This window comes from Sander vitreus, chromosome 6, assembly GCF_031162955.1.
Source record: "Sander vitreus isolate 19-12246 chromosome 6, sanVit1, whole genome shotgun sequence".
NCBI lineage: Eukaryota > Metazoa > Chordata > Actinopteri > Perciformes > Percidae > Sander > Sander vitreus.
In genome coordinates, this window is record NC_135860.1 from 13,481,368 (window position 1) to 13,494,637 (window position 13,270).

The 13,270-nt window shown below is 40.4% G+C and overlaps 1 protein-coding gene across 1 annotated transcript; it reads right to left on the minus strand.

Annotated features, from left to right (window-relative positions):
* Positions 1–928: 928 nt before the first annotated feature.
* Positions 929–11,027, minus strand: cyth2 (cytohesin 2). Its single transcript, XM_078252793.1, has 12 exons — positions 10,843–11,027; positions 8,780–8,930; positions 8,052–8,118; positions 7,846–7,964; positions 7,669–7,749; positions 7,328–7,440; positions 6,207–6,355; positions 5,984–6,095; positions 5,234–5,310; positions 4,302–4,373; positions 4,022–4,176; positions 929–3,811 (listed from the first exon to the last, which is right to left on the minus strand). Exons 1-12 carry the CDS (start codon positions 10,907–10,909, stop codon positions 3,724–3,726), a joined length of 1,251 nt encoding a protein of 416 aa, XP_078108919.1. The 5' UTR covers positions 10,910–11,027; the 3' UTR covers positions 929–3,723.
* Positions 11,028–13,270: the final 2,243 nt, after the last annotated feature.

Sequence of the window (13,270 nt, forward strand, 5' to 3'; positions counted from 1 at the left end):
CGGTTTAGTTATAAGAAAATTGCCCAAACTTACCAGATTTTTAAAATGTTTTTATTTGAGCAAAGGTTCGCGCGGAACTGGCGTTGAAATTAGCGCGAATGACTTCAGGCGAAAATTCGCTTAGCTTCGTCTTAACTCACCTTGGCTGTATTTCGACACAGCACTGCTGTGAGCTGAATGCTAAAATTAGCATGCTAACATTGATAATGCTTGCATTCTGATGTTTAGCAAGTATATACGTTCACCATCTTGGTTTAGTGTGTTAGCATGCTAACATTAACTTATTAGCACAAAACAAAGTAAGCTGAGACTGATGGGAATCTCAGCCAGGTTAAAATACGATGCATCCTGAGGGGAACACACGTGTGTGCCAAAATCCAAGCCAACACAATAACTGTAAAGCCAGAATTCACTCTAAACCACAAATGTGAACCTCAGTGGCGCTAGAAGAAAAGACAGCTGATCACTAAAGTAATTATGATACATCATGATCATCTAGGCACCATGACTGTCTGTACATCATTTTGTGCCAGTACATCAGGTAGAGATATTTAATTAAATTATATATAATAATTAAAAATTTATATATTTAATTAGTTAGTGAAAACAGACTGCCATCAAATGTTGTACAAATATCCATGGTACAGGCTGGATCCAAATGACTTTGGTGATGCAAGTTTTCATCCATCAGGTCAAACTTGAACTAAGTTGTGGAGTAAGAGAGACTAAACTTTGAATGACTTTCTTCTCCTGACTTACAACTATAAAAGACGGAAATAACTCTCATTACATTTGCTAGGTTTAATCTGTCAACAAAACAACCTCGCAAATTTGTGATTTAAGATATTGGGCTATATAAATAAAGTTGACTTGACAGCTAAAATATAAAAACAAAACCCCAGAAGAAACAAAAACACATACAGCAACCATCCGTTTACCTTTTATTGTTACACAGTAGTTTACTGGTACCAATGTATAGTGGTTTTCTTTTTGCTACATTTACAGATGATCTATCCATCTTCACCTTACAGTAAACAAAAATAAATAAATACAAAATAAACACATTTTCTGAAAGAAGTGGAATCAGAAACAGAGGCCCAGCTTCAGTAGCATTGTTTCAGTGTTCATTCTTTTGTTTTAATGGAAACATCTGTTGTCCCAACAGTTTTTGGCAACTTTGCACTTCAAGAATACCCAGAAAGTGAAGGCCTACAGACAGTCCATGTGTTGTATACCATGGAGGTATAAAGTTAGGCCTTTGTCAGTTTGATAAAGAAGAGTAAAAGGTAATCCTAGATCTGTATTTTAAGTACCGACCACTTGCTGTGTCTTTAAAACAAGGTCTGCATGTTCTGATCACAGAGAAAAGACCCCATTCAGCTTCAAACAACATGATCTTTATCAGGTGAACAAATACAGAACATGTTGGTCAGAAACTGCTGTAGCTGGCACTGACCAGGTGGCGGCGTTATACAGTAAATCTACACAGTTCATGGTTCATCCTTCAGCATATTGCAGTTTGCGAGATCACCAGTAGAGGGTGCTACAGAGTATTGGAATATTGTCAGTCAAAGTAACAGCATTTTCTCCAAAATGCTAAAATTGATAAAGTGCAGTAGACAATTCATTTTTACTACCAGCTAAAAAAAAATGCCAATTCAATAAACTACTAGTGATACGTTCATGAACTGGATGTCAAGCAAATCTATCACTGGACACAAATCTAAACTTGTTACTGATTCATTACATCTCAATAATTGTACTATTATATAATGAATCAAAGCTTTGTTAGTGTTCCTTGTTTTGTTGTCTCTTCATTTCTATCACTGTGGTAGGATAGACAATGTCAGCTTGTAAATAGCTTCCTCACACTTCAGGTGGACACTGGGCAGCCAATGAAACTAAAAGAGTGTGAGACTCATTATTGCCTGTGCTTTACTGAGTCTGTTTTACTCCAAAAACCAACAGTGTGGTCAAGAGATAAGCCAAACTAGTAACTAAATATCTTCATTTTTTCCAAAGAAACTATGATTAAGACAATTTACCCTATGCATAAATCAACTTTCATATTAAATGCTATTTTTCCATGTCAACAGGGAACACTAACACTTTTCAAATCAGTGCACTAGTATGATCAGGAAAGCATCAGTACCTACGACTGACGCCCTCAGTTTATCAACATGCAGCCCTACAGTAGCTTGTACAAAAATCTGATTTTAACAAAAGATAAAGAATAAATTAAATCATTTCTATGTGTATCATAAACAAATAAGCTAAAATCTATTTACAAAAAGTATACATTGTAATGAGCTGCCTTTGTGATTTCTTGAAACTCACTATATATAGCGAGCAGACCAGGCTCTAACAGTTAAATGTCTGACAGCGTTAATACTTGTGAGAGAGAAGTCAATGTTCGTCTTGTAGTGTTGAGCAACAAGGAAATGATTTGTGGCATGCTAGAACATTACATCGGAGAGAACATGATGATCGTTTCTCAATATAGTGTTATAAAGAATTTGAAGACAAGCCTACAGTCTGGAGACTAAAGAACATATATATTGTCTCAGTGAGATGAAACAAGCAGCCATCTGGAAGGAGAGAAACGGCCCATATGTGTCTTCATTAATTCTGCAAGTAAAGCAACCTTTCTGCCTCCAACACCCGACCGTATTTGAAGATCAACAGTTACTTGGCGAACAGTAACGCGTAGCGACATTTTCCTCACATAATGATGACAGTATCTAAGTGTAGACAGAAGTAATGTGTGTTAAAGCCATTCGAGTACTATATGAAGCAATGGGCACATCTCAGTAATCTGAAATCATTTGCAGCTTTGACTTTAACTGATTCCTCTCTGACCAACGTTAACTGAAAATAAATCTTGTTAGTGTTTGAATAGTGAATTCACATTTTTTTGACTTCACGCGAACTGAAGCTGCTTGCTACCCTAAATAAGACCATATTCACACTAATGCAGATAGATGTCATAAAGATACGTAGAAGATTTCGGTCCATACTAGCATTTTCAGATAGTAGCCTAAAAGGCCGGCCGGCGTACATATAAAGAAAAATTAAATGTCTTCTATTACGCATGCACAAGCTGCTTCAGCCCACAGCCTTACATATCTGTTCTTTAGATTTGTTTGTGGTTTACAGAGCAAGAATGAGAAAGTAGGAAGAGTCTCAAAAATGAATTAAGGCGCACAGACGTCTGAGATCACAACAATTTTTCACACATTTTCCATATTCGGGTGCTTCAGTTTTGAGAAGTTGGCTAAATGTAGTTGAAGGGCCAAAACAAGAAAAATGTGTTTTATAAAATCACCAACTTCAGTGTAGATATGGTCTAAGACACATTTCACAGTTCACTTAATTAAGTGCTGAAGGAGAGAGGAATGTGGTGAGAACATGGGACAGACGGTGTGCTCTGGTTGTAGTGCGTCAGGTTGTGTGTAACAGCAGTAGTGTAAGAACCAAGATAACAAGAGGCAGCGACAGTGGGTGAGAGTTTCACTCTGAATGTGGCTTTCAAGAGTCTGGTAGACAGGATAGCAAGAGTCCTCATATCAGGCAGAGGATGCGTTTGGGGAACAGGGGGAAAGAGGGGAGACAAAACTTATGAACAGGTAGTAGGGAGCAAAGATGGAACGTCTGTCCAGTGTTGGAAGGAGGGATGAGAAGAACAAAGGAAGACAGCCACAGGGAGAGAATGAAGGGAATACTCTACGGTTGTTCCTCCTTCTTCTTCAGTGATATACGTTTCTTCCTGGCAGCGAGCATTTCGTAGAAGGGGTCAACACTGACAGCAGATCTGTTTAGGTAACAAAGAAACACTATTGAGTGGGGTGGATTATAACATCATACAATTAAAAAAGGCACATGTACCATCCAGACAGCAGTTAGGATTTTGAAATTAGGCCCTTAAACAAGAGGCTACCTTGTGTCTGGCTATAATTTCTCATCTCATCTAGCACTACCCCTGTTTTTCCTGCGACATTATCCAACATTTACATTTACATACTTGATGCTGTGGATCCATTCGTCCTTCTCCTCAGGTGTGGGGGCAGAGATGCGGTACACCATGTGGTTTCCTTCCACTACTCTCCCATCAGCCTCCGTCTTACACGCTTTAATCAGCTGACCACGGTTGTTGGGGATGTACAGCTCAAAGCAGTTCTGTTAAAGAGAAAGGCAAAGAAAATTGGATAAACAATTACAATATACAGTAAATTGGGAAATTTACAAATATAATAATTACATTTTTTAAGTGCCTATGATGTTCGGCAAAAATGCAAACTTACAGGTTTTCTGGGGTCTTCTACCTCGCGGATGCTAAGGTTTTCTAAGGGAATGATACCTCGTGGTTCCTTATCCTGTTAGTGAAACACGCAATCAAAGCAGATTAGGGCTGAAAGAGTTACTGCAACATTCAAACGCCTTTATTGTGTATAATCAGTCCCAATAGATATTTAAAAAAATTAAATAAAAAATTAAAGCAAGTCCACCAATTCCCGCATTATTTCTGCTAAAAATCGCCAAATTGGAGAAAAAAAAATTATATTATTTTCAGTGCCAGCTGTTTTTCGCAAAAAAAAGTATATCAATTCACAACTAAAATGACAAGCCAGGTTACAGTTGAAATGATCTTGTTCTTAGATGCATAACTAATGACTAACATTTCAGTACCTGATCAATTGTGTATTCACAGTTTTACTTTTTAAACTGTTAAACTTTTTGGTTAGGTGGGACCCTGGGCCACACTAGAGTCCTCTTGGAATAGGTGTTAGTATCGTTTAGTAGGTCTTTGGTCTCTATGTTGTCTCTTGTGACCAGTCTGACTTGTGTCTCTTTTGTCGCTATTGTGCATGAGCAACCAAACCAGTTTGACCTCTGGGGATTTACACAGTTATGCATCCAATCCTGGAGTTACCCAACTTCCTTACAGATACAGTACATAATTACCAATGGGAAATTCAGAGTTTAGGGACCCTGGGTGCCAAATAAACTTTAAGAAACAATCACAATTTTCCAGGGGCCTTGCAATCCTAAACACTACATTTAATTGTAAGATAACATGACAATGGCACCAATTCTATTGCTTTTTTTCGCTCAGAAAAGCTAATGCAAAAACAGGAACAACATCCTGTTGGGACAGTTTAATGCATGAGAAGAATCTACAAGGAGTGCCAATGACAAATTTACTCAAATGTGGCATATGGACACAAACACTTACTGTGGTGTATTCAAAGTAATAAAGGCAGTTGTCTGTGAGAATGAACCATCGCCGTTTCCAGGTTTTCACTCGTCCCCCTGAAGCACAAGAACACAGTCATGATGATGAATGAGAGGAGAGGAAAAAGGGATACTATTCTACAATTTCTACATTCTTACAGCTAACTATGTGGCTATTTTTTTTTTTAACTACTACAACTGTCAGTACATACCTCCTGAGAAAACAAGCAGCGGCAGTAGAGGGTGGAAATCGCAGGGTAGAAGCAGAGACAATAGGGGCCGGAGGATTTAGAGGAAGACAGAGGACAAATAGAGAAAGAGAGAGGCAGACGGGGAGAAGGAAGAGAAAGAGATTATATTAGTGACACAGAGATCTCAGGCCCCGCCATGCAAAAGAAAAACAATCAGATTTTTAGATTGCCATGATGCAAGAAAGTAAGTCTCTTGTTCACCATCATGCTATGGCAATGTTCAAACGCCACAACACTGTGAGCTGACAATTCAAGTGGAGGCAGAAAGCCTGCAAGCCTCAGAGACAGGAGGGCAGGTTCATCATAGCACAAAGCCTTAAGAAAGAACAAAGTACACTAGCATACAGAACATAGCATTTTCTTGAGCAATAATCACTTTTTCTTAATGGAAATCCTCCTGACATCTGTAACATTGGCATAACAAGGTCACTGTTAAAGCCAACATGTAGAGTAGAAGTACTACACAACCAAGCAGAAAGGCCTCAAGGGCATCATCTCACCAAGTTTGAGAAGCCAGCCCTCTCTGTCTGGGTTGAAGAAGGTGTGTGTCAGGTCGTTGCCGTCGTCCTCTGGGATCTTGAAGGGCTCATTTTTAATGCTATCGTAGAGATTCTGGAGTAACACATACAATGGTAAAATAAGCTCAACTAAGAATGTCTTTACTGGGGTCATCAATTGCCACTTAGCCATCTCAAAAGAAAAACAACATAGAGTTAATCGTACTCTGAGCAGGTCCTCGGGCAGGTCTCCTCCCTCGTTGATGCCTCGGTTCATCGAGATGAAACGGTCAAAACCAGGTTTGTCCCTCACATTTGGGTTATGGAGGCTTGTGTTCAGCATTATGATGGCAAATGACAGCACGTAACATGTGTCTGTCAACAGTAGAAACATGCATGAGAATGCAGCAGTGCTGAGTTTTGTTCGGCACAAACAAAAAATGAATTAATAACGAAACATCAGAAATCAAAAAAAACAACAATTCGTTTCAACCCTGATTCAGGGTGGGGGAAGGGGACTGAGTGTACAGGGCCCTCATGTGAGGAGGGCACACAAAGATACTAGAATGAATAGCTGTGCACTGCAGGGAGGGGCCCATAGAGAATGCCTACGTAAAAGGTCCAGACGAACTTCCGGCAAATTTGAGATTTGCTCTGCAAGTCAGTCTGCCCAAGACCCCATTCAAGCCCATTTCCAATTTTTTCCAATCACCAATCACAACCGTTGAGGCGGGCTTTACACGATGACAACAGCACAGCAAGCAGCTTCTTGTTTACATTCAGCATGACGGCCACCGAAGCGCAGCAACCCGTTGATGCCGCCGTCGCTGCACCCGGATCGTTGGTCTGATTGGTTGAAGGACTATCCAATTGCGCCCAGAGGCATTTGAGCGGCGTTCGTTGGCGACACCCCTTTGGAAATGGGCTGTGAATGAACCTTGCCCAGACCCACTCTCAGTTACAACTGAGAAGGGTCTGGTGTCAACCAGGCTACCTGGCATCCCTCTCTCGGACAAAAAGTCTGGCAATGCTGGAACCTCATCTCAAACAATTTAAGGAAATAACTAATGAAAACAAACAAAAAACACAAAAGGCTTTTACTGAAAAGCTATTTTTATGAATTGGCAAACTCTGCGGGCTTCAATAGCTGATCATTTCTGGTAAAGGGTTTGTTGTTTGTGTGAGTGCCAAACTTCTGGAAAGTTCCCCTTCCTGTGATCCATCATAGAAAAATAAAGCTTGATTTAAGGAGACAGCTCTGAACCACACACAGAAGTCAAAACATCCTACATTAGATTGGTAACAGATGACCCTACATGAAAAGCAGTGTAACGTGTTTGTGTTTACCAGTGCTCTGGAAGACGCCGGGATTGCAGTGGCAGTATCTCTGAGCAAAGGCCTCCATCATTCTGTCAATCTTCTGGGCTTCACCAGGCAAACGGAAACTCCACAGGAATTGTCTGCAAAAGGTTAAACAGGTCGAGGTTTCAGTCAAGTTAGAGAGAACAAATTTGGCAATCAAGGCAGAGTTATACAGTCACTACTGCTACCTTGCATATTTTTCCCTCCCTAACCTGAAGTGACAATGAGAGTGGGACTTCCCATTGTGGATATGGTTTGTTTACCAGAGAATGCCAGGACACTATTCAAAAGATTTTGTCCTTGGTTCAAAACATAACAAAAAGCACCTGAGGGCCTGGACAAGGTTGAGATCAGTAAACTCATGGAGGTCAACGAAAGCCTGAAGAACTTTAATGTTGAAGTCGTCCCTGCAGAACAGCAACAGAGAGATGACAGTTCAAAATGGTTAATACAAAAGGAGAAAAGGGACAGGTTACAGGTACAGATATTTCGAGACCAAGCACCTTTCTCCAAGGTAATCTCCTATAGCAGTCTTGTTGAGGCCCTCTCCTTTATAGAGGAACTGAGCAATGTCCTCTGAAGTGTGTCTGAGCAGCTCATTTTCCACCAGAAACACAATGCCCTGCAGAGAGGGGAAATAGTCCATCAACACACAGCTAAGACAGAGTAAAGGAAAAAGTAGACATGTACAAGTATTGAAGAGTTTAACCTTTTTGGGGTCCATGTTGAATTTCTTCCTTCCCATTGCCACATGCCTACTTTTCTGGAGAGTTTTACTGCAGAGAGCAAAATTGTAAAATATAAGAAAGAATATATTTTGGGGCATTCACATCATGTATCCTTATCAATAATTCCAACAGATCAGACTTTTTTTATTCAATTTGACTGTCAAAAGCAGAAATAACATCACTTTGGGCAATAAATTGTAAAAAAAATAATATCCATCAATGACAACACTATAATGTCAAGTAAAGATCCACAACACTTTTATGTGCTAAAATATGAGGCATTAAAAAGATGAACATGAAAAGATGTGAGAAAACTCTGAAAAAAAAAAAAAATCTGACATGTTTGTAAAAGCAGTTCAACTGCAGCTGAATATGGTGATGTGAGCAAACACCAGTGTGAGTGCTAGGCTGTGTTTGTTTGATTGGGTCCACAACAGTAAGAAAAGCGTTCAAGTCACAGTGGGAGGATGACAAGTTCCAAACCAAATGAATGCGGGCGATAACTCATGAAAAATGCAACATATTACAGTGAACAAAGTGATAAAGTTGACTAACTGCAAGTGATAATTAATTGGGAAATGGTGAATACAATTCCGTGCATATCATGGCAATCAAGAATCCCATCTTTTGTCATTTTGGCTGTGCAAAAACGCCAAGTCTGATATTGTTTTGAGTATTGTAGCAATGTTACTATGCATGTTCTTCTTACCTGCCCTCTGTGCTCGTCTCCAGTCCCTCCACCTCCAAAATTGCCTCTCTTAATTCCTCTCTGAGCCTCTGGATCTCCTGCAGCAGGACGCCCTTCCTCCTGCGGATGTCCTCCAGCTCAGAGCGCTCCTCTGGGCTCAGGTCTACTGGGACTGTAAGGGAAGAGAAGAAGAATGACTCCATTACTGCTGCAGATATAACAAATGGCAACTGTGCCCTACCAACCTAAGGGAGACTGTGTCTTTATTAGTAACATGTAAAGTCATCAAGTACAACTATTTTGAGAAATGCATTGTAACTCAAATTGGGTATCCTAACAATATCTTACAATGGGTATTCATTATATAAATATCTTACCAATTGTAAGATATTGATAGTTCATGACAGCGGCCTGGGTCCGAATCCGACCCATGGCCCTTTGTTCTCTCTCTCTCTCTCTCAATCTCTCTCTCTCTCCAACTCCTCATCTCCTTATCTGTGAAATACTGAAAATCAGCAGTCTCCTGATCTATCACTTCAATATAATGCATGACAGCATTAACTTGTTGCTGACCGCTAACTGCTGACTGGCTGTGTTGTGACATTCCACTAATAAAGCAAACAAACAATTCACGGACTCAACAGACTCCAACGTAAACAGAGACACAAGGCTACAGTAAAACTCAAGAGTCAGACAGCCAGGTTTCATTTTTACAACATTTCTCCAACAAATACATTTGAATGAGAAACATCTACAGGTTGGTTGTAATAGCCAATTCAAGCCCTTCACTGGTAAAACACCCAGATTAGTTTAAAGCTTGGTTAACCAAAATACAATAAATATTTTTTTCATGGCATGAAAACCGTGACAAAAGCAATTCTATCAACACAGTTTTAAGGGATGTAGCTAAAGATTACATTCAAATGGAGGGCTGGGTGATATATTATCGAGATCATAATAATCAGGTACTTCTCAGGAATTTCTGCTATTGTAAAATCATATTTTATAGTATTACCTAGTTTTTTGTGGTTTTGAAGTTATTTGTCAAAACTTGACTCTACCTGTTGGGCTAACATATCAAATTATGTTACTAAAGACTTGTACACCCAGCTTACACCTAGATGACACTTAAACAGCCATACATACCAGCCCTGAACTAAATCCTACCAAAATAAATGTAATAATCTATTTTTGTCTTAACTGTTTTAGAAAGATAGCAATTCAATTTGATTGTAGATTGTAGTTTGAGGTGGTGTTGAATATTGTATTATGCTGAAGAGTTTTATAATATTAATATTTTGTCAATTTTTCTCACTGAGGCTAGACTACATATTAAAAACACAGTAACGTATAAAGCAATACAAAATTACAGAACAACTATAGTCTCTCTAACTGTTTAACAAAAACATAAGTTTAAGGTGGGCTGTATTGCAGGGTTATCTTAGACTTTAGCTAGGTGTAACGTTAGGAGTGTAGCGTCTAAGCCCCACGAGATCGTCACATTTTCGGTGTTGATGTATTTTATCCAAACCACCCAGATCTAGAGCACAAATTAGCAGCTTGTGATCAGCAACAACCAAAGCCTCCCAGACCGGCGTGTTTAGTCTGCGAAACAAACAGCTGCTAAAACACCACCAACCACGCCCACAGTCTGGATCAACTAAACGGTTTGGTGAATACTACAGCAGCCAGGCTACTGATAAAAACAGGAGGTGGACGGTTTCAACAGTATAAGCAATGCCTTATTTTAACAAGCTCTTGTGGTCAGGGTGTTAAATGCCCACTGGCGTTGGCTCCGAGCACACAGTGAAACAATCAATATTTAGTTGGCGTCAGGCTAAGCTAATGCATCTTTGAGTCTTATTTTAACCAAAATGTGGTTTAGCTACATGTACACCCATACTTTTCGGAAAAGACGGCAAAAGGTATATAGTCAATAATTTTTATGTATATGTTTAACGGAATGATCACTGTGTCATACCTGAGCAAATAAACTGAGCCACTAGCTACAACTAGCCACAGTTAGCTAGCTAGCGGTAGCTTATGCAAATAGATAATTAGCTAGTAACGTTAAGCCCACTTACTGTAGTCCAGGTCATCCATTTTTGGCGCTTTATTTTTAGGCATAAATATTTCAGAGTCGACTGTCATTCAATATCAGAAAACTAGGGATATATGTGTATATATATCCTCAAACCTAAAGGGAAAAAAATAGACAACCCCTGGTGTCGAAATATTGGGCCGGAGACAAAGAAGGTGGCGACACCGGAAGCGGTGTCTGACTTTCGAGTAGTCTACTTCCGGTCAGTTGTTTTTCAAGATACAATCACTTATATTTATATATATGTAAATGATATTTAGTAATGCAAATATGAAGTTCGACATAAATGCATTATGGCAGTCGGATGGTTAAACAGTGATAGGTTAGTTTTTTAGTATTTATTTCATAATCACAAGGCCCAATGCTGTTCACAAACATTTCTCACTCTACTTTGAGCAGAGGTGGAATGTAACTAAGTACATTTACTCAAGACTGTAAGTACAAATTTGAGGTACTTGTACTTTACTTGAGTCTTTTCTTTTCATACCACTTTCTACTTCTACTCCACTACATTTCAGAGGGAAAATTGTACTTTTACTCCACTACATTCATCTGACAGCTTTAATTACTAGTTACTTTACAAATTAAGATTTTTGCACACAAAACACATAGTTAATAAAATACGACGTTTTATTTAAAATTAAACTACCCAACAATATATAAGACTACAAGTACAGCTGAAATGATTAGTCGATTAGACACTTAGTTGATTGACAGAACTCTTTTGATTGTTTCCAGTTTCTAAAATGTGAGGATTTTTCTGCATTAAATACTTTTACTTTTAAAACTTTAAGTACATTTTCCTGATGATATGATATGTAACGTTTTCAATGCCGGACTTTTACTTATAACGGAGTATTTGTACAGTGTGGTATTAGTACTTTTTCTAATTAAGTAAAGGCTCTGAATACTTCTTCCACCACTGACAGTTAGAGGGGTACAGATTTCTAAATACATTTGAACAGTCCACTTTTACATTTTGTAAGTAACACTGACATGTCTGAATGTTTCCATGTAGCTGCACAGGGGCACTAAGAAGTGTGTCCCTGTGTCAGTGAGTCAGTGGGGGGTCCAGGGCCTTGTTGTTGAGGCTGACTGCAGAGGGGAAGAAACTGTTTTGATGGTGTGAGGTTTTGGTCCTGATGGACAGGCAGCCTCCTGCCAGAGAGGAGGGGTTCAAACAGTTTGTGTCCAGGGTGAGAGGGATCGACTACAACCTTTTCTGCCCGCCTCAGCATCCTGGAGGCTGCAGGTCCTGGAGAGACGGCAGATTGCAGCCAATTACCTTCTCAGAGGAGCGGATGATACGCTGCAGTCTGCCCTTGTCCTTAGCAGTGGCAGCGTACCAGATGGTGATGGAGCAGGAGAGGATGGACTCAATGATGGCAGTGTAGAAGTGTACCATCGTAGTCAACAGCAACAACAGGTTGAACTTCTTCAGCTGCTGCAGAAAGTACATCCTCTGCTGGGCTTTTTTGATGAGGGAGCTGATGTTCAGCTCCCACTTGAGGTCCTGGGAGATGATGGAGCCCATGAAGCGGAAGGACTCCACAATGTTGACTGTGGAGTCGCCTAGGGTGATGGGGGTGGGTGGGGCTGCGCCCTTCCTAAACTCCACAACCATCTCCACTGTCTTCATCCCCACCAGAGATGAGTCCAATGAGGGTGGTGTCGTCCACGAACATCAGGAGCTTGACGGACTGGTGACTGGAGGTGCAGCTGTGAGTGTACAGGGAGAAGAGCAGAGGGAAAAGGACGCAGTCTTGAGGGGAACCGGTGCTGATGGTTAGAAAATTGGAGACATGTTTCCCCAGCTTCACACGCTGCTTCTGGTCAGAGAGGAAGTCTGTGATCCACCTGCAGGTGGAGTTAGGCACATGCAGCTAGGTCAGCTTGTCCTGTAGCAGAGCAGGGAGGATGGTGTTGAAGGCAGAGCTGAAGTCCACAAAACAGGATCCTGGCATAGGGTCCGGAGGAGTCCAGGTGCCTTAGGTTGAAATGAAGAGCCATGTTGACTGTATCGTCTACAGACCTGTTGGCTCTATAGGCGAACTGCAGGGGGTCCAGGAGTGGGTTGGTGGGGGGCTTTTGCTTGTAGTTGGTGATCTGTTTGAGCCCTCTCCAGACAGAAGCAGTCGTTAGCTTAAAACAGTTTTTTTTTTTAGCATCTCTCACCGCCTTACTAAACCTGTTCTTTGACTCTTTAAACCAGTCGCTGTCTCTACTACTGAATACCTCTTCTTTCACCAACCTTAGCTGTCTGAGTTTGGCTGTGAACCAGGGCTTGTCGTTATTAAACCTCTTAGTGGTACGTGTTGGAATACAGCTGTCCTCACAGAAACTGATGTATGACGTCACAGCCTCCGTGTACTTGTTCAAACTGTTGTTAGCAGTCCTGCAAACATCCCTGT